Genomic DNA, 18,847 nt, shown 5'->3' with positions numbered 1-18,847 from the left:
GGCTAAGTTCAGCGCTTGTGGAGAACGACCAGGAATAAGAACTGGCTCCCAGGTGCTAGCTTCCACCGCAAAGGAGTCGCCCGGAGTGCAGAAGAACAACTTCTAGCTTCTAGTTCTACCTGCGACCTGTTTTCCTGTTTGGTCGCTAAGGGTCCTTCTTGGAAGCGACCAAAGTGGAACGCTAGTCCGCGTCTAGTATTTCAATGGTGATCAATTATTACAATCAAATTCGTTCGCCATTCTTAGCCGATGTAAGACTGTCAGTTTAATTGACCGTAACTTTAGCTCCTACAAGGGGGTGGGGGTCACGAAAATACGAGTCCCTTTATCGCACCAGGAGGCTAAACTTTGTCCGGCTTCCCCTGCGCACCCCGGGTCATAATTGAAATGATAGAAACTTCCTTTTGGACCTTGCTTTAGGTTGCGTTTCCAAAACTTCGACCACTCTCATTCAGGGTTCGGCTTGGGATGCTAATGAAGGCCCTTGGAGTGGAAAATATTTTCTCGAAATTTATTACCACTCTCTCTCGGCACACACACACAGCGAGACAGCTTAAAAGCTTTTCCAATCTGTCCATTTACCTTACATTTTTCAGCGGAACCCAGCAAAACGTATCGGAACGAAGTGGAACGAAGTGGAACGAACAGCAGCAGCAGGAGCAGCAGATAGCATCTGTTGGGGCGAGCCAAACTAGTGCACAGCTTTTATTGCTGCCGCCTGGACCGAAGAACTTGTGCGGCGGAGGAAATAGAATCGCCATTCGCCGAGGGAAACTAACTAGTAGTAGTAGCAAGAAATTATTATAATTTATACCCCGGACACAATCATAAAGTTGGCGTTCTTTTGGCTCCGCGTGCGTTGCTTTCTGTTTTTTTTCGGAACTCGACTTCTTGTTACTTTTTGTGCCAGAGGGAGTGGGTGTGAATGGTGGTGCTCGTTGGTGAAGATTATATTAAGAGTTATGAATAAATGAACGGGAACTGCACGATTTCCAATTATTACTTTTTTTTGCTTCTAGCGTTCCCTGCCAGACCTGACCCGGGAGCTGCCGCGAAACTCGTGGCAGTAGTTAGCAGATATAAAGTGTCACTTTTCGTGTCGTGTTCTGCAAGGTAGTAAAAACACAGTGAGTGAGTCAGTGCGCGCCCCATTTCTGACCTTTCCATCCTGCTGCCTGTTCCACGGTGGCCATTTTATGCTCCTGACCAGCAGCCGCTACAACCGCTGGCCACACCGTAAGTCTGGCGTTGGCGCAGGTACAGAAAAGAACGTAACGGTGCCCCATTTCGTTATCATTCGCAGTCAGTGCGAGACAAGCAAGTTCGCGTTCTCAAACCTCCGTGACAGATGGAACTATGTAGCCGACCGCTTCGGTGCGCAGTTATCTTAATTTGCCTCATTACTAGAGGGCCCAGGGACGGAAGAAGCCGGCGTTGGACGGGTCGGCAGGTGGTGAATCATCCCTGCGTGACAGGGTCGCCGGCACGGAACGCGGGTCCGACGGGCTCTGGTTATGGGTCGCTTTCTCCACGCTTTGTTTGTTGGGCTGTTGGGCCGTAAATCATCACCTTCGACTTGACTTTTGGGTCTATGTCCGTTCCGTCGGTTTCGGGGCCGAGGGGGCCACAAAACGATAACGATACGCGCGAAACCGCGCCGGGTTGCTGACATCGTTTGCAACGGTCGGAACCCTTCTGACCTGGCCCTGAACCGGGCCCCCGGTTTCTGGATTAATTCTTTCACGACAACGGTGCCCATCGGAATGCGACTCCAGCAGTGGGGTTGGTGGTGTGCGCGAACTCTTGGGTTCTTTGCTCGCTGGCTGAATTATAATTCGAGGTGAAGTACGATTCCGTGGCGTAAAGGGGTTCAGGGTGACACTCCTACGGTCACAATCTCTATCTCCCATTTCTGGACACCGGTTGTTTAATGAAGACTGAAGTTGTCGGAATTAATTGCGAAAGATTTGTGAGGAAGATTATTTTCAATTAAGAAAAGAAAAAGGATAACGGCCACCGGTGCTCGAGTCGAGATGTTTGCATGATTAATTGTATACCCCGTTGGCCGGCCAAGTGCCGCTTGTCAGTGCCAGTGAAATCAAAGCTAAGCCCAAACTTAATGGCTTCCGGTGAACTTCGAGGCTGCAATTAAGAAACGAAGTGTACTCCTCGGACTCGGAAGTTTAAACAGGTGTCGGGTGATTGCGTGGCCGAAAGAACTGCGCAAACACCGGGTTTGCCATTAGTTTATTGAAAAGTGTTGCCTGAGAACTGGGAGTTTCAATTTGAACCTTGACAGTGTAAACACTAGCGAGAAGTAGCAATTAACTAAACGCAGTAGATCAAGTAAAAGTAGATCATCACTAAACGCAAACCAAGCGACATTAACAGATTGCAAAAAAGAAAAGCTTCAAAAACAGTCATTCCAGATAGTTATAACTCTTAATAATAGTTCCAGTCACAAAAAAAAACATATTCGCCACAGTAAGTAAATTGTCGTTTTAGTTAAATAAAAATTACCTATGGGCAAATTTGTGATAAATTAAGAGTTTTGTTCAGTATCTCGATCTTCAGGCGTTAAAAAGTCTTTGACGAACTTTCAATGAGCTTTTACGATGTTAGGATACATTTAATCATGGTAATGATGGTTTCTGTTTTATTGAATCAAATTTGTTGACTTTTCAAATTATTTAGCTTTAAAGCAAGTTAAATTAATAGTTTTGTGCACTATTTGTGTTCCTACGACGTTTTGTTTTTGCATTTACTGCTTTTAATCAAATATTTGTGTTAAATGTAAGGAACTGGAAACCTTTATTTTCAAACTCTTTGATCACAATATTTGGTACAATGTTAGCCCAAAGTCCTTTCACTTCAGTGGAAGCCCTCGTGGAGGCCACAAACTCTGTGCTTTTGTGTGACGCGCGAATAAACAGTTTGATTAAATGTCGGAAACATGCAACGATCGCGCCGGCACCAGGCTGGCCGAACCGTTGTTAACTAAATTACATATTTAAGCACAACAAGCGCACTGAGCACCGCTCTTGATTGTTGCAAATTAATCCTCAAACTTGCTGAGCTGACGGTCGTCGTGGAGTTGCACAGCGGTTGCCCTGCAAGCAAACCGAGTCTGCGAGCGTACTTAGTAATGAGATTGCATCGGAGCGATCGTCTAACTAGTTTTGCAGCGAGCCAATACCCAACAACGGGGATTAAAATTAACAACCGACACACCACGGCGCACTTATCGCGCACTGGTCAAAGGTCTTTGCCGTTTAAGTCCGGGCCGTTGACACGAGGAATGGTTTGCGTCTTAAAGGAGCCAGCCATCCAGTGGATACGTTTTGTTTGGGGCGTGTGAAAGCACAGTTGACGCGGCAAGAAATCAAATCACCAAACCACAAAACGTTGCACTGCTCTGGAGCAGGAGGGACGGCGTGATGGCGCCAGGGCCACGAAATATTTTCAACATCACCGAGCACCCGGGCGTATGCATGGGCTTGGGCAGGATATTCCTGTAAATTTCTGGTGCCTCTTCTGGTGGAGCGACAATTTAACCACCGAGAAAGCGCCAACCAAGGCATTGTGGGCCGTTCAACCGGAACGACCCTTTCCGATCCAGCGCCCGAAACAAAGCGTCCAACACAGTAGCAGGAAATGGTTACTAGTGACGGAAATAGGCATGTCAACGGCAAGCTCCCGTAAATGAGGCGAACGAAACGGTGTGGATTTTGTGCCAAGGAAGGCCGGAAACCGAAAGCGAAGCGCACGCCAAATAAAAACAATGTTTGCTCAGCCTTGGGAAGTGTTTGCCTTGCCGGGGGCGGGGTGGGACGTGTTTCCGGGTTCCTGTTTGGTTCCGGGTCGGATCGAAACTCTAAGACGTTGGCGTTTGAGTGAAGGTGGATACCGAAAAGCGCTATTATTGATTTAAAGGTCCCTTTATTGTTTCCTTCACGCAGACGAACAGAACAGAACGAGTGGATCGTGTTTTGCTGTAGAATAATGTCTTTTCTGTTGTTTTACCAGTGCTCCAGTTTGTGTGCCCATAACGTGGAGACGTTTAAGTGTATTTGTACGTTGGTGGGATTGTTTTCAGACTTCCCAACAACCGATCCGATTATTGTGCGAAGATAATTAATTATTGTAAATGACATATCGATACGAATGCTGTAAAAATCATGTCGAAACGAAAAAGCAACCATTTGGTAAAACAAAGAACTGCCCCATACAGTCGGGCTTGGTATTTGTTTCGATAATTTGTCTCTGGCGCAATTCAATCAGAAATGTCAAGAAGCGTCGTCAGATATGTATCGGATACGCAAGGTTTCGTCAGCCCCGTAATTGATATGTTCCGGCACCGGAAGCTTGACATTTCCTGGAAAACGAGTGGTTCAGGGGTTCTCACGTTTCAATGCTAACCGTGGCGGAAGTAATCCTCTAAAGCTGTACGCGAACCATTAGTGTTCTGTTTCAGCGTCCGATACGATGTATTAAAGTGTCGGACGACCCCATCGTGTCGGCTATTTCTGGCCGCCGTCGGCGTTGTTATATAAGGTTGGCTAAAAAGAAATCGACGTTTTTTGGGTGAATTTCAAAACTATATTTAACAGGTTTCCAATGGTCCGATTTGCGTCAAATATGCACCATTTTGTTGGAAAATTTGTTGCCTTTTAAAAACTACCTTCATAATACCTCTCTTTCAAAAGGCTTAGTCGTTATTGGCAAAAAACTCGAGCAATTCATTTTCACAATCCTTTTTTGATCTCAGTTTTTCATCACTCAGGGAATTTTGTAATGCGCGAAAAAGGTGTCAATCGCTTAGTGCAAGGTCCGGACTATGCGGTGGATGCATTAAAACATCCCAAACAAACTCTCGCACTTTTTGGTGAGTCACTAAAGACGTGCGTGACATTTAGTTTTTCTGATGGAACACAACACCTCTTCTGTTGGCCATTTCTGGTCGTTTCTGGTCAATTGTTAGCTTCAAATCGTGCAGTTGTTGGTAGTAGAGATCTGAATTTATTGTTCAGCCACACGGAAGCGATAATAATAAACGATTCCTTTCAAGTCCCACCATATACCCAGTAGAACCTTTCTAGCCGTTATTTCTGGTTTAGCCACAGGTTAAGTTGCTTCACCACGCTTAGACCACGACCGATTTCACACAATATTGTCGTAAGTGACCCATTTCTCATCCCCAGTACCCATCCGTTTAAGAAATGGTTCGATTTCATTCCGTTGGGCCAAAACTGTGCAGATGGCCATCATGTTTTCTTATGTAAATAGGGTGGCGCCCAAACATCGAGCTTCTTTCTAAATCCAACTTTGCGAAAATGGCTTTAAGCTGTTCGATGATTGATCTTAAGCTCCTGGCCGATGCTCTGATTACTAACATGCACATCTACTTTGATTATTTCTTTGATTTTATCGACATTTTCGATGACGTGTCTGCCTAGGCTTTAACATCAAAAATAACTGAAACGTGTCAACGAAACCAAAATTTGACCCAGCTAGCTGTTAGAGTATCGGCACCATGAACACCATACGAAATTTCAGCGGCCTAGCTTGAATTTTCACCTTTATCGGACAAAAACTGTAAAATATCCCGAATTTTCTCTGCGTTGACCTCCATTGTTAACACCCTGTAACTCACAAACGAATAGAACAAACAAAAAACAATGAAGGCATTTTTTGAAGTGTAAAGAATCAGCTTTGAAACGAGCCTAAACTTGAAACTGTACGAACGATACTTCACGAGATATCGATCACTAAAGGCATCTATTGTGAAAAACGTCGATTTCTTTTTAGCCAACCTGATATTTGGAGCGGTTGATTTCTTTATAATTGACATTGTGATGCATTGTCAAGGACGGCGTCCAGGTCCAGCGCATGGTCACGTTACGGTTGGCATACAAACTGGCCTTAGGTTAGATTTAGTTGGTGAATATTTAAGTGAAACTGACGACACTGCACGGGTTAGAAATTGATTTGGATAAAGGCGAATACCATTAGAATCGTCGATGCTTGTCCAAAAACGAAGCGAGTCAACTTGTAAATAATGTTTACAAAAGTATAGAAATGAAATGGAATCGCTATGAATAATGAAATACGGTACATTTCGATTTGATTAGTTAGCTTAAATGAAAGTGTTAACATTTAGGTTAACATGAAAACGATCTTTTTCCTTTCATTTTCAACTTCAATTAATATCTTGCTCTGCGAGCGTGGCTTTAAGATACGCTACACTTATTAAACTTTGACTTTAGCTTTTTAAAATCGAAATGAGGTTAAGTGCAATCTCGTTTTGTCGTCCTTCAGCACAGTGGAATTTTAAAACATTTACCAGTTCAATAAAAATCAATAAACATATAAAAACATATATTGCACACTCCCCATAACATCATCATTAAAGTTGAAGCATGGTCCGCACAAAAGTTTCCAAAAGTTACTAAAAGTCAATATTGGAAATGGCTTTCCCATTAATATCCAGCCTTCCGGCTCGTCATCGATTCCTATGCTAATACGACCAATATTTAGGGTTATGAGCCTTCGCTTGTTTACCAATACACGTCGGGCTCATCGCCATCTAGGAGGCTTGGCAGGCTGTGATGCAAATGTCATTCCCCTGTTTCAGTAAATTCACCACTCGTTTCTTCCAGTTCAGTTTATTCGTTTCGATCCCAGGCAGACCAGGCTCTGGTGGTTTGTTGATTTTCGGACAGTTTAAATCCTTCGTGTTCCTGCCATCGAAGCCATCACGCAATGGAGCAGCCCACAAGTTACGGTGACGACTTCAAAAGCCGGCCGAACAATCGTGAACTCGCGTTGCAACGAAAAAGGGACTCGAATCATCCGGCTGGTTGCTTCATCTGTCCCGAGCCGTGCCGCCCACCGCCAGTGACTGGCACCGGTAGAGGCAACATTGACTTTGAGGCGGAAGTCACACGGAAAAACTTGGCACAATGTGGCGTGAATCGGTTCGCGAAAAACCTTGCCCAAACGCATCCGGAGCTGTACCGCGACGAGCTGGAAGCCGAGCGTCCGTGGCAGGAACGTGCCGGTGGTTCACCGCTAAAATCAAGCTATCAGCTGGACTACGATCGGTTGCCCGAGCGCTTGCCCCGATGGCCAGATTGGAAATATTTTCAACGAGAATGCAACGGCAGTCCGCCGTGTAGGGCGTTGGCGGTGGCTGCGGATGGTGTGCCGAGTCCTGCGTGTACGTGTCAGCTTTGTCCACCGTCCGGGCTCGATGGCCCGGCAACGGCGCACGGCCGCAGGTACGGCCGTGTGGCGGTGATATCGAAGATACCGAGAAGCTTCATTACGTCCGGTCACTGGCCGCAGCCGGACTGGCAGCGAACGGCACCGGCCAGCACCGAATACCGGGACAAGGTGGGCCGCTTGGGTCGGATTGTCCTGCGGAAGAACATTCACGATCATGCCGGGTGCACTTCGCAGCAAAATTGTCGTCACAGGTTCTTCGCGTGAATAAACCGCCTCGCTAGTCCTATCCGAGATTGCCGTTCGTCTACGTCGACAGTACGTCGGATGCGCCGGTCGCATCATTTGCCGGCGTGCACTTTGGACAAATAAATCTTCGTGTGCGCGGGTTTCACCCGGCCGGGAACACCGGGTTATCGCTCGAGCTGAAATACTGCCAACTAATGAAGTTGTAAAGCCCGACAAGCGATTGCAAGAGGACGATGTTTGCTGAAAACACATCTTGGTTGGCATTTCGGGAAGATAACGAGTTGCCATGGCTACGCGATGATGAAGTCGTCTGTTTGGGCCAACCTTAATTGAAGTTGAGATGCTCCAGAATGGTAAGCGCCAAAGGAAAGTATCTTGTTGGGACACAACACAAGTACTTTGTTTTTTGAAGAAATGTATCTAAAGGTTTTGTTGGAAAAGAGATTGAAATTAAACTGTAGTGGGAGATTTTTTTAAAATTTATACAGAATAAATTAATTTAAATTGAAATTAAACTAAATTGAATTAAATTTAAATCAATCAAATTAAACTGAACAGATTGAAATTAAACTGTTGAGCAATCAATAAGAAGAATCTTTAAAATGCTTGAAAAAATGCTTGAAAAAATGCTCAAAACTTAATTTGCATAAAAGATGAATTTCATTTGCAACATTGCATCGCAATGTTCACCAAGAGCACTGTAAAATAGTTTTTTAGAGGCAGAGGCGTTTAACATTATTTATTCTTCCGTTATTTTTTGGCACAACTTTTGTACATCAAATCAAGGATGTTCAAACCAAGGCATATGTTCCACTTTTATTAAAGTCAATTTCGAAGAAGCGAACGTAATCCTTTTCATTTGAGGGGTGCCTTATTGGAACGAATCAAACGATGCCGAGACGATTATCACGCACGTAAGGTGCTGCAAAAGCTCGCACGGAACCGAAAATCGATACCGGCCAGGTTAGCTCGGCTTTGTCCTCTGGCCCAGCACTAGTGCTGAGTAACGGAATCATAATTAAGGTCATTCGTATTCACGTCGCTAGGTGTAGATATTTCCAGCACCATTTCAAGCAAAATTAAGGCGAACTAGTGGCCGAACAGTGGCCGTACTTTGAGCGATGCATATTAAGCTCCGAATGCGAATTTTAGCTTCTCCGAAATGAGCTTTGGGAGGCAATCGAATAAAGGCATAAAGCGTATCGGCAGATTTTGCAAATAACCAAGGCCTTAACCTTAATGCAATGAAACTGGCTTAATTCAATAAAACGAACTCTCTTTCATGCTTTTGATGATGAAATAAGCAAGCAACTGGCATTCTACCGGTTGAATTACCGGCTTGTGTGAATGATTTTGATCTCTAGCCAGAAGAAACACTTTGAAAACATATGCGTAACCATTTCAGCCAAAACGGAGGCCACAAAAATGACCTCTTCATTTGGTTTGCAAGACTTAGAAAATAAACATCAATAAGAAGGTTGACGTCCGATGCCATTTAAGGTTATTCCAAGATAGAAGCCACCAAATGCCGTGAATTTTTGTGGTGTCTCAAAAATCAAAGTAATGGCGCTGACAGTTTACTTTCTGATTCAACATGCACTCCCGGAGCATCATGTGTCATTTTTATAATGGCAGCAATCTTGTAATATGTCTGACCTTCAACGTTGGGCCCCAGGGGAGCAAATGTGCTTTTATCAGCAATCTAATTTCCTTACCAGTTGTGATATCTTTGTGCGCTTCGTGCGTTGACAAGTCAACAATGATATTTTTATGGAGTATTCGTGTTTTATCGTTCATAAGTTCAAGATGGAGACGCATGGTGCCTCGTGAGTGTCCGAACAAACAAACACCAGGCGTCTCCATTGAGTAACTTGCTGATGGCCGTGCGAGAGCTAATTTAAACGAAATCGAGCAGGGGAACTGGTAACATTTTGTTTCTTAGATTTTTCTGTAATTGTTTTGCAGTAAAAACTACTCAAATGTGACGTATACGTTTCATTGCGTGAGTTTCGTGGGAATATGTTTTCCATATCTACGAAACTCCACAAGCAAGTGCAAGATTGCGCAGATTGTCACTCTCTGATCGTAAAACGACGGGCGCGGTGTCGATACTGCACTAAACTCGATGTCTAGCGGTGCCGACGGACGAACGGAATGGACGAACCGACATGGTCTCGCAACAGTGTGGTCGTAGCTATGCAAACGACCGAATTGAAGTGCAAAATCATTGAGCGAACTGGAATCAGACGCGGTGAAGCAGACGATGTGAAACAGATGTGAAGCGTAGGGTACGGAGCCAATATTCATGCAATTTCCGCAAGATTTCGAACGGCAAATGTATGACCCCGATGGCTGATTTACATGCTAAGATCCCGTGGTGCCGTGCCTCGATGTCTCCAGCAGCTCACCAGTGGAGCATCACAAAAGGAGTATCCATTTGGGCAAGATTTGCGAACGCAACAGTTCGTCCGACACCATCGCTGGTGGCATCCATGTGATCATCATGTAGCACGAGCGGAATTTGAAATGGGTGTTTCGTTGTGCGCGACGAACCTTTAAAATAGTCGGCGGCCGGCTGGCTGGCGTGCGTAGTCCTGTGGTGTCCCCAGCAACAAGAAGAACAGCCTTTTGAAGTGGAACCAGTCTGTTGCATGGTGATTCATTATTAGTTTATCCTCATAAATATTGGTGATGAACTGTTGTTGCGTGCAGAATGTTCTCGTCTCTTTATTGTTGGCCATTTTTTGAAGACTTGAATATGTTTGAAAATATTCTGAAACTCTATAGAGCGTTTGAGGCATCTTCAACGCTCGAGCTCATTGTCTGTGGTGGCGGCGGCTCATCAACGCTGTTGCTTGCCGGATGTTTGTCTGATTTTGAATAATGTTATCCTAAGTAAAAGCTTCCAAGAACGGTTCCAAGTGTTGTCCGACCGGTGGCTACCACCGGTGGAGGGCGGAAAGTAAACGATGACTAGCAGCATGGGGCATAAAATGAAACACTTCTCCCCCCGGCAGTAAACGGCACAGCGAACCGTCACGAAAAATCCATTCCGGTTTTTTACGCCCTCAGCTTCAACGCTCAAGCACATTTGCCAACATTTGACATTCGCCAAACCATCGGCGCTGGCGGGCGGACACAGAGATAGAGAGTGAAAGACAGACCAAGAGTAGAGTGTTCGAGAGAGAGAGAGAGAGAGAGAGAATGGTTGGACGGAACCGGAAACCCTAGCCAAGGCCATGCCGCTTCTCATAATTGTCAAAAGTGGACCATCCACGGGACCGTAACCGGGTTGTTAGCGTGAGTTGATCTAGATTTTGCGGTCTTTCACGTCTTAAGATGGTACCCATTAGAAGGGATAAGTCAGGAAGCGCGTTCTTGAGTTGGTGTTTCTTTTTCTTCAAACAGTTGTTAACTCCCTTGCCACTCCCGCGGTTTGCCAGGCTCTTGAAGGCGGGCGAAACCAGCAGACCGGCTTCATAAGGTGGCCGTTAGTGGCCACCGAACAGTGCAGCAGTGGCTGCTGCATCGCGCACCATCACCAGTCGTTTATCCCTTCAAGGATACGCATTTGAACGGCCAGAGTGCCGGAGCAGGAAATGATAGTAAAGACGGATTAGTTGGAGCATTACAGTGGAGCCATCGTCAGGTCGACGTCATTGTCATCCCGTCCTTGTCGTAGGATTGTTTGCTGGACTTCCGCCTTCCGTGGGTTCGCAAGCTGCTTCGCTCGTCGTTTTTTTTTTTTGGTTTTATTTGACTATCTTCCCATGCAAACAGCACTCTCCCTTATGGTTCAGGGCGTTGGATTCAGAACAAAAACGGAAAAGTCATGCCGGGCCCCGTTTTTCTTGCTCGCTTGAAACTGCTGCCGCCCAACAACGACGTCATGTGCCGTGACCGTGTGGTAGCAGTTGCTCTTCGGGCGATCGCGGTGGGTAAAAAAAAAAACAAACCGAGTAATTTGAGTGTTATGTTGGCAACCGGAAGACGAAGCCCCCTGGCAAAGCTGCTGCCGAGCAAATCGCTCCAAACGTGGCAGGATTTTTGGACAAACGCCCAACTTATTTGTGGCGCACAATTTGGGGCCGGAACGTTTTGGGAAGAAAATTTTGAAAAGTTTCTACAGTGAACCGGTGTTTGGCCCGGTGGCCGATTAAATGTGTATCAAATCAAACCGGAACTACGCAACGCGACCTGGCGGCCGAGCGGATCAGCCAGCAACCTGGCGTCCGGAAGGCAAGTTCACAGGAAGCAAAGTATGGAAAGCTTCCCCAATTCCTTCCCCAGCAGGGCAGTAACTTTTGTTCAAAATTTCGTTTTGTTTTCTTTACTAACGCCATCGTTTATTTTTTAAGTTGTGAACGATGCATGACAGTTGGTCCAGATGGCCAGCGGGGTGTGGTTTTTTTGTGGGCTAACGTCAGCAAATAGCTGTCAATTAGTAAGTAAATACGAAACACGCTCAGTGATTCGTTAGTCGCATGTTTGTTATGCTTTCGATAACAATGCCATTCGAAAACTGTATTCTTCGTTAAACTGTGTCCACTGACCGCTTTGTTTATTTTATTAAATAACCATTGTTGGTAAATAAAATTGTGCTTTGCTTCTTAGCAGCAGATCGTTCTGGAAGCAGTGCTATTAAAAGCATGACATTATGGCTATAATACGATCCTTATAGGAACGCACCAACGAAGCCATAAATAAGCTTCTGGCCTCTTTGCTGGCACACTAAACCCGGTCTAATATTATAACATCAGCGCGGATGCACTCCTTCTCGGGACACATAAAGAAGCGGACAAAAACAGCGTCCAGCTCGACGCGGCCTGCCCGCACGAGGCTTGCAGCAATCATTCGTCGACAGGAAATCATATTTCAATGTTCCTTGAAACAAGATTGACCCGAATTCCCAGCTAACACGACGTCAGCTCGGCTGGCTGCCGGGTAAACGGGCAAAAAATGGAGCGATCGCTCCTTTCTTTTTGTCTCCCTCGAATAAGCTTCTTTGTCGAGGGCGCATGAATGTAGCGGAAACAGGGCCGCACCATCGGCAGCGGCGGGTTGAATATTGAACCCCGGGTTCCATAAAAACCGTCGAACCAAGTGTGCATAAATATGCTCGAATGCAAAGGAACCGTCTGCGAAGAACGGAGGAAGCACAAAAAAGGATCCTTCCGTGCCAAGCTCCAGCCTTGTCCGCCACCGACACTGACACTGGTTCTTCAATTTGTCCGGTCCACCAGGCTGGAGCCGCGGGTTTGGCACGCAGGCACGGCCATAGCGATAGGGCGGAAGGTCTCCGAAGAAGGTTTTGCATGGAACCCCTCCGCCAGTGGCATAATGTCGCGCCCCGGTCGGCGTCGTCGGCGACTACGGCGGCGATGGCGTTAGCCAATTGGCTGTCTATCGTGGCCCGTTTAGGCTGGGGCCACAGTTGGGGCGGAAAATTTATAATACGATCCCGATCATAACGAACCTAGCGACCGGCTACGAGCGCCGGGGTCATATTTTGCGCAAGTTTATGTTCCTTGACGAAAGGAAGCCGTTTCCGTTGGCATCGCCCCGCTTCGGGTTGCCGGCTAGCGGTGGGTTACATGAAGAAGAAGGATTGACGCATCGATGCTCCGGGACGGGCCACTCTGGCCAGCAACAAAAACTGAAAACAAACATCAGCTGCAGAGGGCCACTGTGGGGCCATAGCGCGGCGCATAATGCGTTCTGTGCAATTTACCGAGCAGAGTGGCTAATTGATATTCTCCAATTCATTATGGGGAACTTCCGGCAGTGTTTGTCTTTAACATGTATTATTCAAACATTCTGGTTGCCATGCACACAAACATCTTTTGGCAGCCAATGCGGTCAAGCGAAGTGGCCAGAACGGTTGGAAAATCTCAACTTTCCAACCGTCTTGGCAGCTGACTTTTATCGTCCATTGTGGGGTAATGAAAAGAAAATAATGGTTAAAACAAATTCACCATTGCTAATTTGAGTACCATATGCGATATGAAAGAGAGAAACCAAGTAATTATACATCAGATCCTGAAATAATCTACAAAAATTTAAAACAACCATTTATTGGAAAGCTTTTAGGAATCAAGCAAACAAATGCCCATTTTTCCGTAATATTTAATCAACAATCAAAACAAGACATTCATAAAAAAGGAAGAATATTTCTCCAATATGGATGATTGCAATCATAAACACAACAATTAGAAATAAACAATAAATGAACGTAGTGTGCAAGAAAGCATGAATTTAGGCAAAGATTTTTTTTAAACCTGCACCCGACTTCATTTTCCAAGTTTTATAAACATTGATAGCGCGTGATACGTTTATGCGTGTACTAAACAGGACAAAGTATGGTGCGACAACTTCAAATAAGTATTCATTAAATAAAATAAAAGCAGCCTAATTGTTTGCGTTGGACACAAAATCATAGTTCTGTAGAGAATGTAGGGGACGGAGTTTATTTTGTATCGGTCTAAAATAGGACTCCTAATTATTAAAACGGAGAAGCACTGGTCAGACCTGGCCACCAGCAATAACAATGTCCAATGTATGAGCCACATCATGTCACACAATGAGGGCAAATAGCGAGTGGATTGTGTTGCTTTCGATACATTGTGTATCCGTAACTCCCTGTTCAATCGGCACAAGAACCACCAAGGCAACGCAACGATTCTTCAATTCACTGCCAATCATCAGTGTGAAAGCATCCCGGATCCGGATGAAAATGGCGAAGGCTGGGTCGCCAAGGCACAGGTTCGGGTAGCTCGGGCAAGTAAGATACCGGAAATATCACGGTCACGTAAGCACGGTCACCTTGCCCAAGTGCTGGCAAACATAAATAATAGTGTCCCTTCCGGGAATAGACTCCGAGTGCTGACGCTGATGTGGAGCCCACTGTACTTCACTGGTTAGAGAGCATGGTGTTGTCAATTTACAACCAACACCGGGCAGGATGTGTAAGGTGACCAAACCTCCTCCTGGACCCGTTCTGATTGCAAACGCATTGTGCCGGCCAGCGCGTTCTGCAAACTTCAACCGGAGTATAATTTGTTTCCCGCAGCGAACGGACGGCTGCGGGCGACTTTTAGCAGGCGCCAGTAAATTCCCCGACAATGGTTCCTAATAATGTGTCACATAATATCTTTATCACACCAGCAGGACCCTATCGCACAAAACCATCGGGACCTAATATGGTTCTGATTGGAAGGAATATCACGCCGTTCGCCATTTGATACTGTACCGCTGTTTTCAAATAATGGTAATAAATCATTGGAAAATTCGGTTTCGAATGGATTTCCGAAGCACGCTGAAAAGTAAGATTTCCTACTATATATGAGTAAAGACCTTCATTGTGTTTGCCCTCTAATCAGTAGACCCGAATTAAAGACACATAGAGATCTCGCTATCCCGCTATGGTTGAGGGCGAACGATTGGAACAAGGGCATCGTTTCGGTTCAGTGTCAGCCTCACGGTCACACGGTCTGGCATGTGTTTCATTTTCGTGGAAGGTTGGCAAATAAAATTAACGCTCGTCTTATCTCCGCGTGAGCCGCATGAGTCCTTCGAATGGCGAAAACGAATCAAGACGGTGGCAGTAAAAGTCGTAATAAAATGTCGCCCAACACCGATGATGCAGTGTGGTCTTAAACTTGTTAGGCCCGAAAAAAAAGAAGCAAAAATCAAATAAAGCTCAGGCACAAAAATATTAAATTCTTCGCTAGGCACACACGGCTCCGCCGAAACTTGATCTTAAGATTTAAGATTGTGGATTAGGTTCAAAGAATCCTTGTCGTCTCAGCCCAAAGAACGGACGGTGACAGCGTACACCAGTTAATGAGAATACATTTCAAATAGCCCAATAAATAAAAGTAAGTATTAAAAAAAAGTCATTTAATGTATTTCAACATAAAAGATGAGACATTATGATAACAAATGCTGAGTATAAAAATATAAATCACAACTGCCGCTTTTGGCACGCAATTTAATCTTGTGTTCTGTTTTACAATCTCGCACTCCTGTTCAGAGGGACGAACTAAAGACCAACGGTTTCTCTCGTTAAGGAGTAATTCCATTTGATCAACACTCCCACGGTACCGGAAGGGCCGGGGCTTCCAGTGAATCATGTTTCGTTGTAGTGCACGTGACTTCTCCGATGCAAATGTAAGCAACATACGTACACCGAGCGGGCGGCGGGCAGAGCAGCAAGGTCCTTCGGGGACTACTGTAGAGTATTAATTAACCCGCGATACTTCAGAAACGGAAGCGTGCAGTGGTGTCGGTCGGTGGGATTTGTAAGAAAACAGGAACGGAAATGAATCGTGTTGTTTCAGTCGCAAAGAGTACAAGACAAGGTGCGGTTTGTTAAGTTCGTTGCATTTGCAGCTTGCTGCTTGCTGTTGGAACGCGGTATTGGTGGATGTCGCAATGGAATGGTCGTGCTGCTTCGTGAATTAATATCAGCAATTCAATTCGTGACACGTTTCACCGCACGTTAACCCTGCGGTCCAGCGGAATGCAGCATAACATAGGAATTAATTTAATATTTTTATGGATTATGTGCTTCTCTTGGAGAGTTCCCTCAGATGCGCTCGTTGGAGCTCCTTTCTGTGATAATAAAAGTATTGTGCTCTTTGGTTGGACATCTTGAAGCGGCAACTTTCACTCCAAATATGTATCTTGCCGTCAGAGTTTCAGCCGTAATTATGAGCTTTATTTTTCGGAATAATGTAGTCGGCCGGAATTTCCGGGAATTAAGTTCCACAGGCCGTTGATCTGTTGAAATATTTACAGCAGTTTGAAAAGTGTTGCCAAAGCAATGAATGTACCAAGGGCAAACAATACTAGAAAGGCCGATGTTAATATCCGTAGTCGGTTTGTGTTTCAAAACGAACATTGTTGAGTGCAAATCATGCACATCATGGTGAGTCGATGAGCCTGTCTTTGAGTTGAGTGGACGACTCCTCCATAATTGACCTCGCCCAGAAGTTCATAAACCTTCTTTTACTGAACCCCATGATAGATGGCATTTTTGGCCGTGCATTGTTATGCGGTCCCAATAGTAACTTCATCAACTGCGGCAGCGAAGAGGCTCCCTCGAAGAAGACACCGACACTGACCTATCCCAGCAACCGTCACACTCTACCACCGGGGGCCATTTGAGGTTAGCTTGCGGTACCACAGTTCGCACTTACCGTTGACGTGCAGATAGTAAATAATAACTTTTGGCGGATGCGTCGATATCTGGCACTCGTAGACTCCCTCGTCATTTTTGTTAGCCTGCGATATTTTCAGTCGCCAGTTGTTCGGGTACTGGAACTCGATCTGATACCGGGAGTCGCCCGAATACGTCTGCCGGCCGACGGTGAGCAGCTGTAAGGCCGTATCGCCACTTTTCCGTCGGACCCAGGACACCTGCCGGGAGAAAGCGCGCGGATGGAAAAAATGGAGCATGAGTTTTAGGGGGAAGAAAAAGAGAAAGAAACTCAATCGTGTTCCAACAAATTGAATTCCACCCACCACCACCACCATCACCAGCAGCAGCAGCGACCGCCGGTGGGCCGGTGGGAGGCAATAAATTCCTTGCGCCACCACCATGCCGTCCAAAAGCAACGGGCAACGGTGTAACGGTGTGCGGTGGGAATGCAAAAGTTTGACTTATTGTAAAACTTTGGCACCGACCTCATGCCTCTCGGGAAACACTTGCACGGGTGCACCGTGCAACGGGCCCACAGGGACACTACGCCCACTACAACGGTAGGGTGGATTTCAATATTTAGTTTTTCTTTGTCGTATGCGGCACGAGCTGCACCACTGACGGGTGCTATTTTCAATTCGAAGCAAACGACGCGATACGAAGCACGGTACACGGTTTCTTATTCGCCTCGCAGAAACACGGGCGAACAAAAAGTGCTTTTTGCGAAAGTTTTTGGTTCACTTTCTCGCGCAACAAGGAATGTGTTTCAAAAGAAAATTTTCTTACTGTTTTTCCATTCCCTCATTTATTGTACGAAAATAGAGCTACACTGCTACTGTAAAATAAACCGTGTACAAGTAGCGATGTAGACAATGCGACCATTTTTTTTGTTCATAAAAAGATTGCATGATGAATGTACTGTCTTTATAAATCTTCAAAACTTTATCATTTGTCGCTTCCTACAGGTTCTCGCCTTTGTCTGTCAGCTTTGAGCAGTGCAGTTGCAGTTACATACTAGAAAAGTGAATGGAAAGTTAACAAAACTATTGCCGTGTAGTTCGAGTAGCGTTTAAGCGTATGGCAAATTTTAAAAGTCCCGCCACTCAAAATCAATAAAGAGGACAAATAATAGGATTGCATTTTTTCGAAGCTCAAAGTCGTACAACTCATCGCGAGCACATAGTGCCACCGTAAAAGCCCATAGTGCGTAGGTCTTTGGACGCTTCGGCAGCTTCGAACGAGAAAGCTGAGATTGCAATCGTACGGATAAATCAAACTATTCCGAAGCAGGCACCACTGTCGCCTGCAAGGCCCTGCAACCCGTCGTCGCCGGAGTTCGACTTACCGTTTTATCCTGCAGTAAACTAATCCTACAGCTTAGAAAAAGTGTATCACCGTTCTGCACCGTGATGTTGGTGACGTTATCGGTTTCGAAGTGGGGCCCGTACCTGTGGATGGAAAAAAGGATCAAAAAGGAGTATAATGTACGATAAGAAGAAATACATAGCGAAACAGATAGAAAGAGAGAGATAGGGTTTTTGTCCTTCGCAGAAGGTAACGAGGATAAATGAAGGATAACTCCCACTCCGTGGGGGTAGCCGTTTGAAAAACTATTCCGCTTGTACCGGTTGGCCCGGCCGGGAATCAAACTGGTATTTTCTCATCGTTTAATCTGCTTGAATCAAGGGTTAAGGTTTAAGGTTTAGGTGAGAAAATGATCTTGGTATGTGAAGTCAGAAAAGCATATTTTACGGTCAAGTATTTCGATGATCCCATCGGTGTATTATGTTCTTAACTTACCGTGGCTAGCGAAGCAATGTTTATGTCAACAAAACAAAATATTTTATGAAATACTAGCCACTGGAGGTACAATCAGGTACAGCTGTCCGGTACATGAGCATAATGCTACGTAAGTTCGTGTATAAAAATATATAGCTAAATTTTACGATTTTTACGTAGGTTTTCAATGTTTAGTGCTACATGTTCGTATGCTATGCCGCGATTGTTGTCGTCAGTAACGTGAACGTTCAGGTAGTTGCAATTAATTGTTCTAATCCTATTGTACTTCGTAGGGTTTTTCCAGTTTCTCTAAGACTCCTGACCTTAGGACATTTTTCATTTCAAAAATTAAAATATATAAAAATTGCTTTATTATTGTTCATAGATGTAAAA

General features: G+C 45.2%; 1 protein-coding gene across 1 annotated transcript in view; it reads right to left on the bottom strand.

Annotated features, from left to right (window-relative positions):
* LOC128267652 (uncharacterized) overlaps positions 1-18,847 on the bottom strand; it is a 57,925-nt gene that overhangs the window by 16,780 nt on the left and 22,298 nt on the right. The window contains exons 3-4 of the mRNA XM_053004538.1: positions 18,021-18,123; positions 16,674-16,893 (exon numbers count right to left, since the gene is read on the bottom strand). Coding sequence (XP_052860498.1) covers positions 16,674-16,893; positions 18,021-18,123 — 323 coding nt within the window. The remainder of the gene's footprint in view (positions 1-16,673; positions 16,894-18,020; positions 18,124-18,847) is intronic.

This window comes from Anopheles cruzii, chromosome 2, assembly GCF_943734635.1.
Source record: "Anopheles cruzii chromosome 2, idAnoCruzAS_RS32_06, whole genome shotgun sequence".
NCBI classification, from domain to species: domain Eukaryota; kingdom Metazoa; phylum Arthropoda; class Insecta; order Diptera; family Culicidae; genus Anopheles; species Anopheles cruzii.
This window is presented reverse-complemented; position numbering and strand designations above follow the sequence as displayed.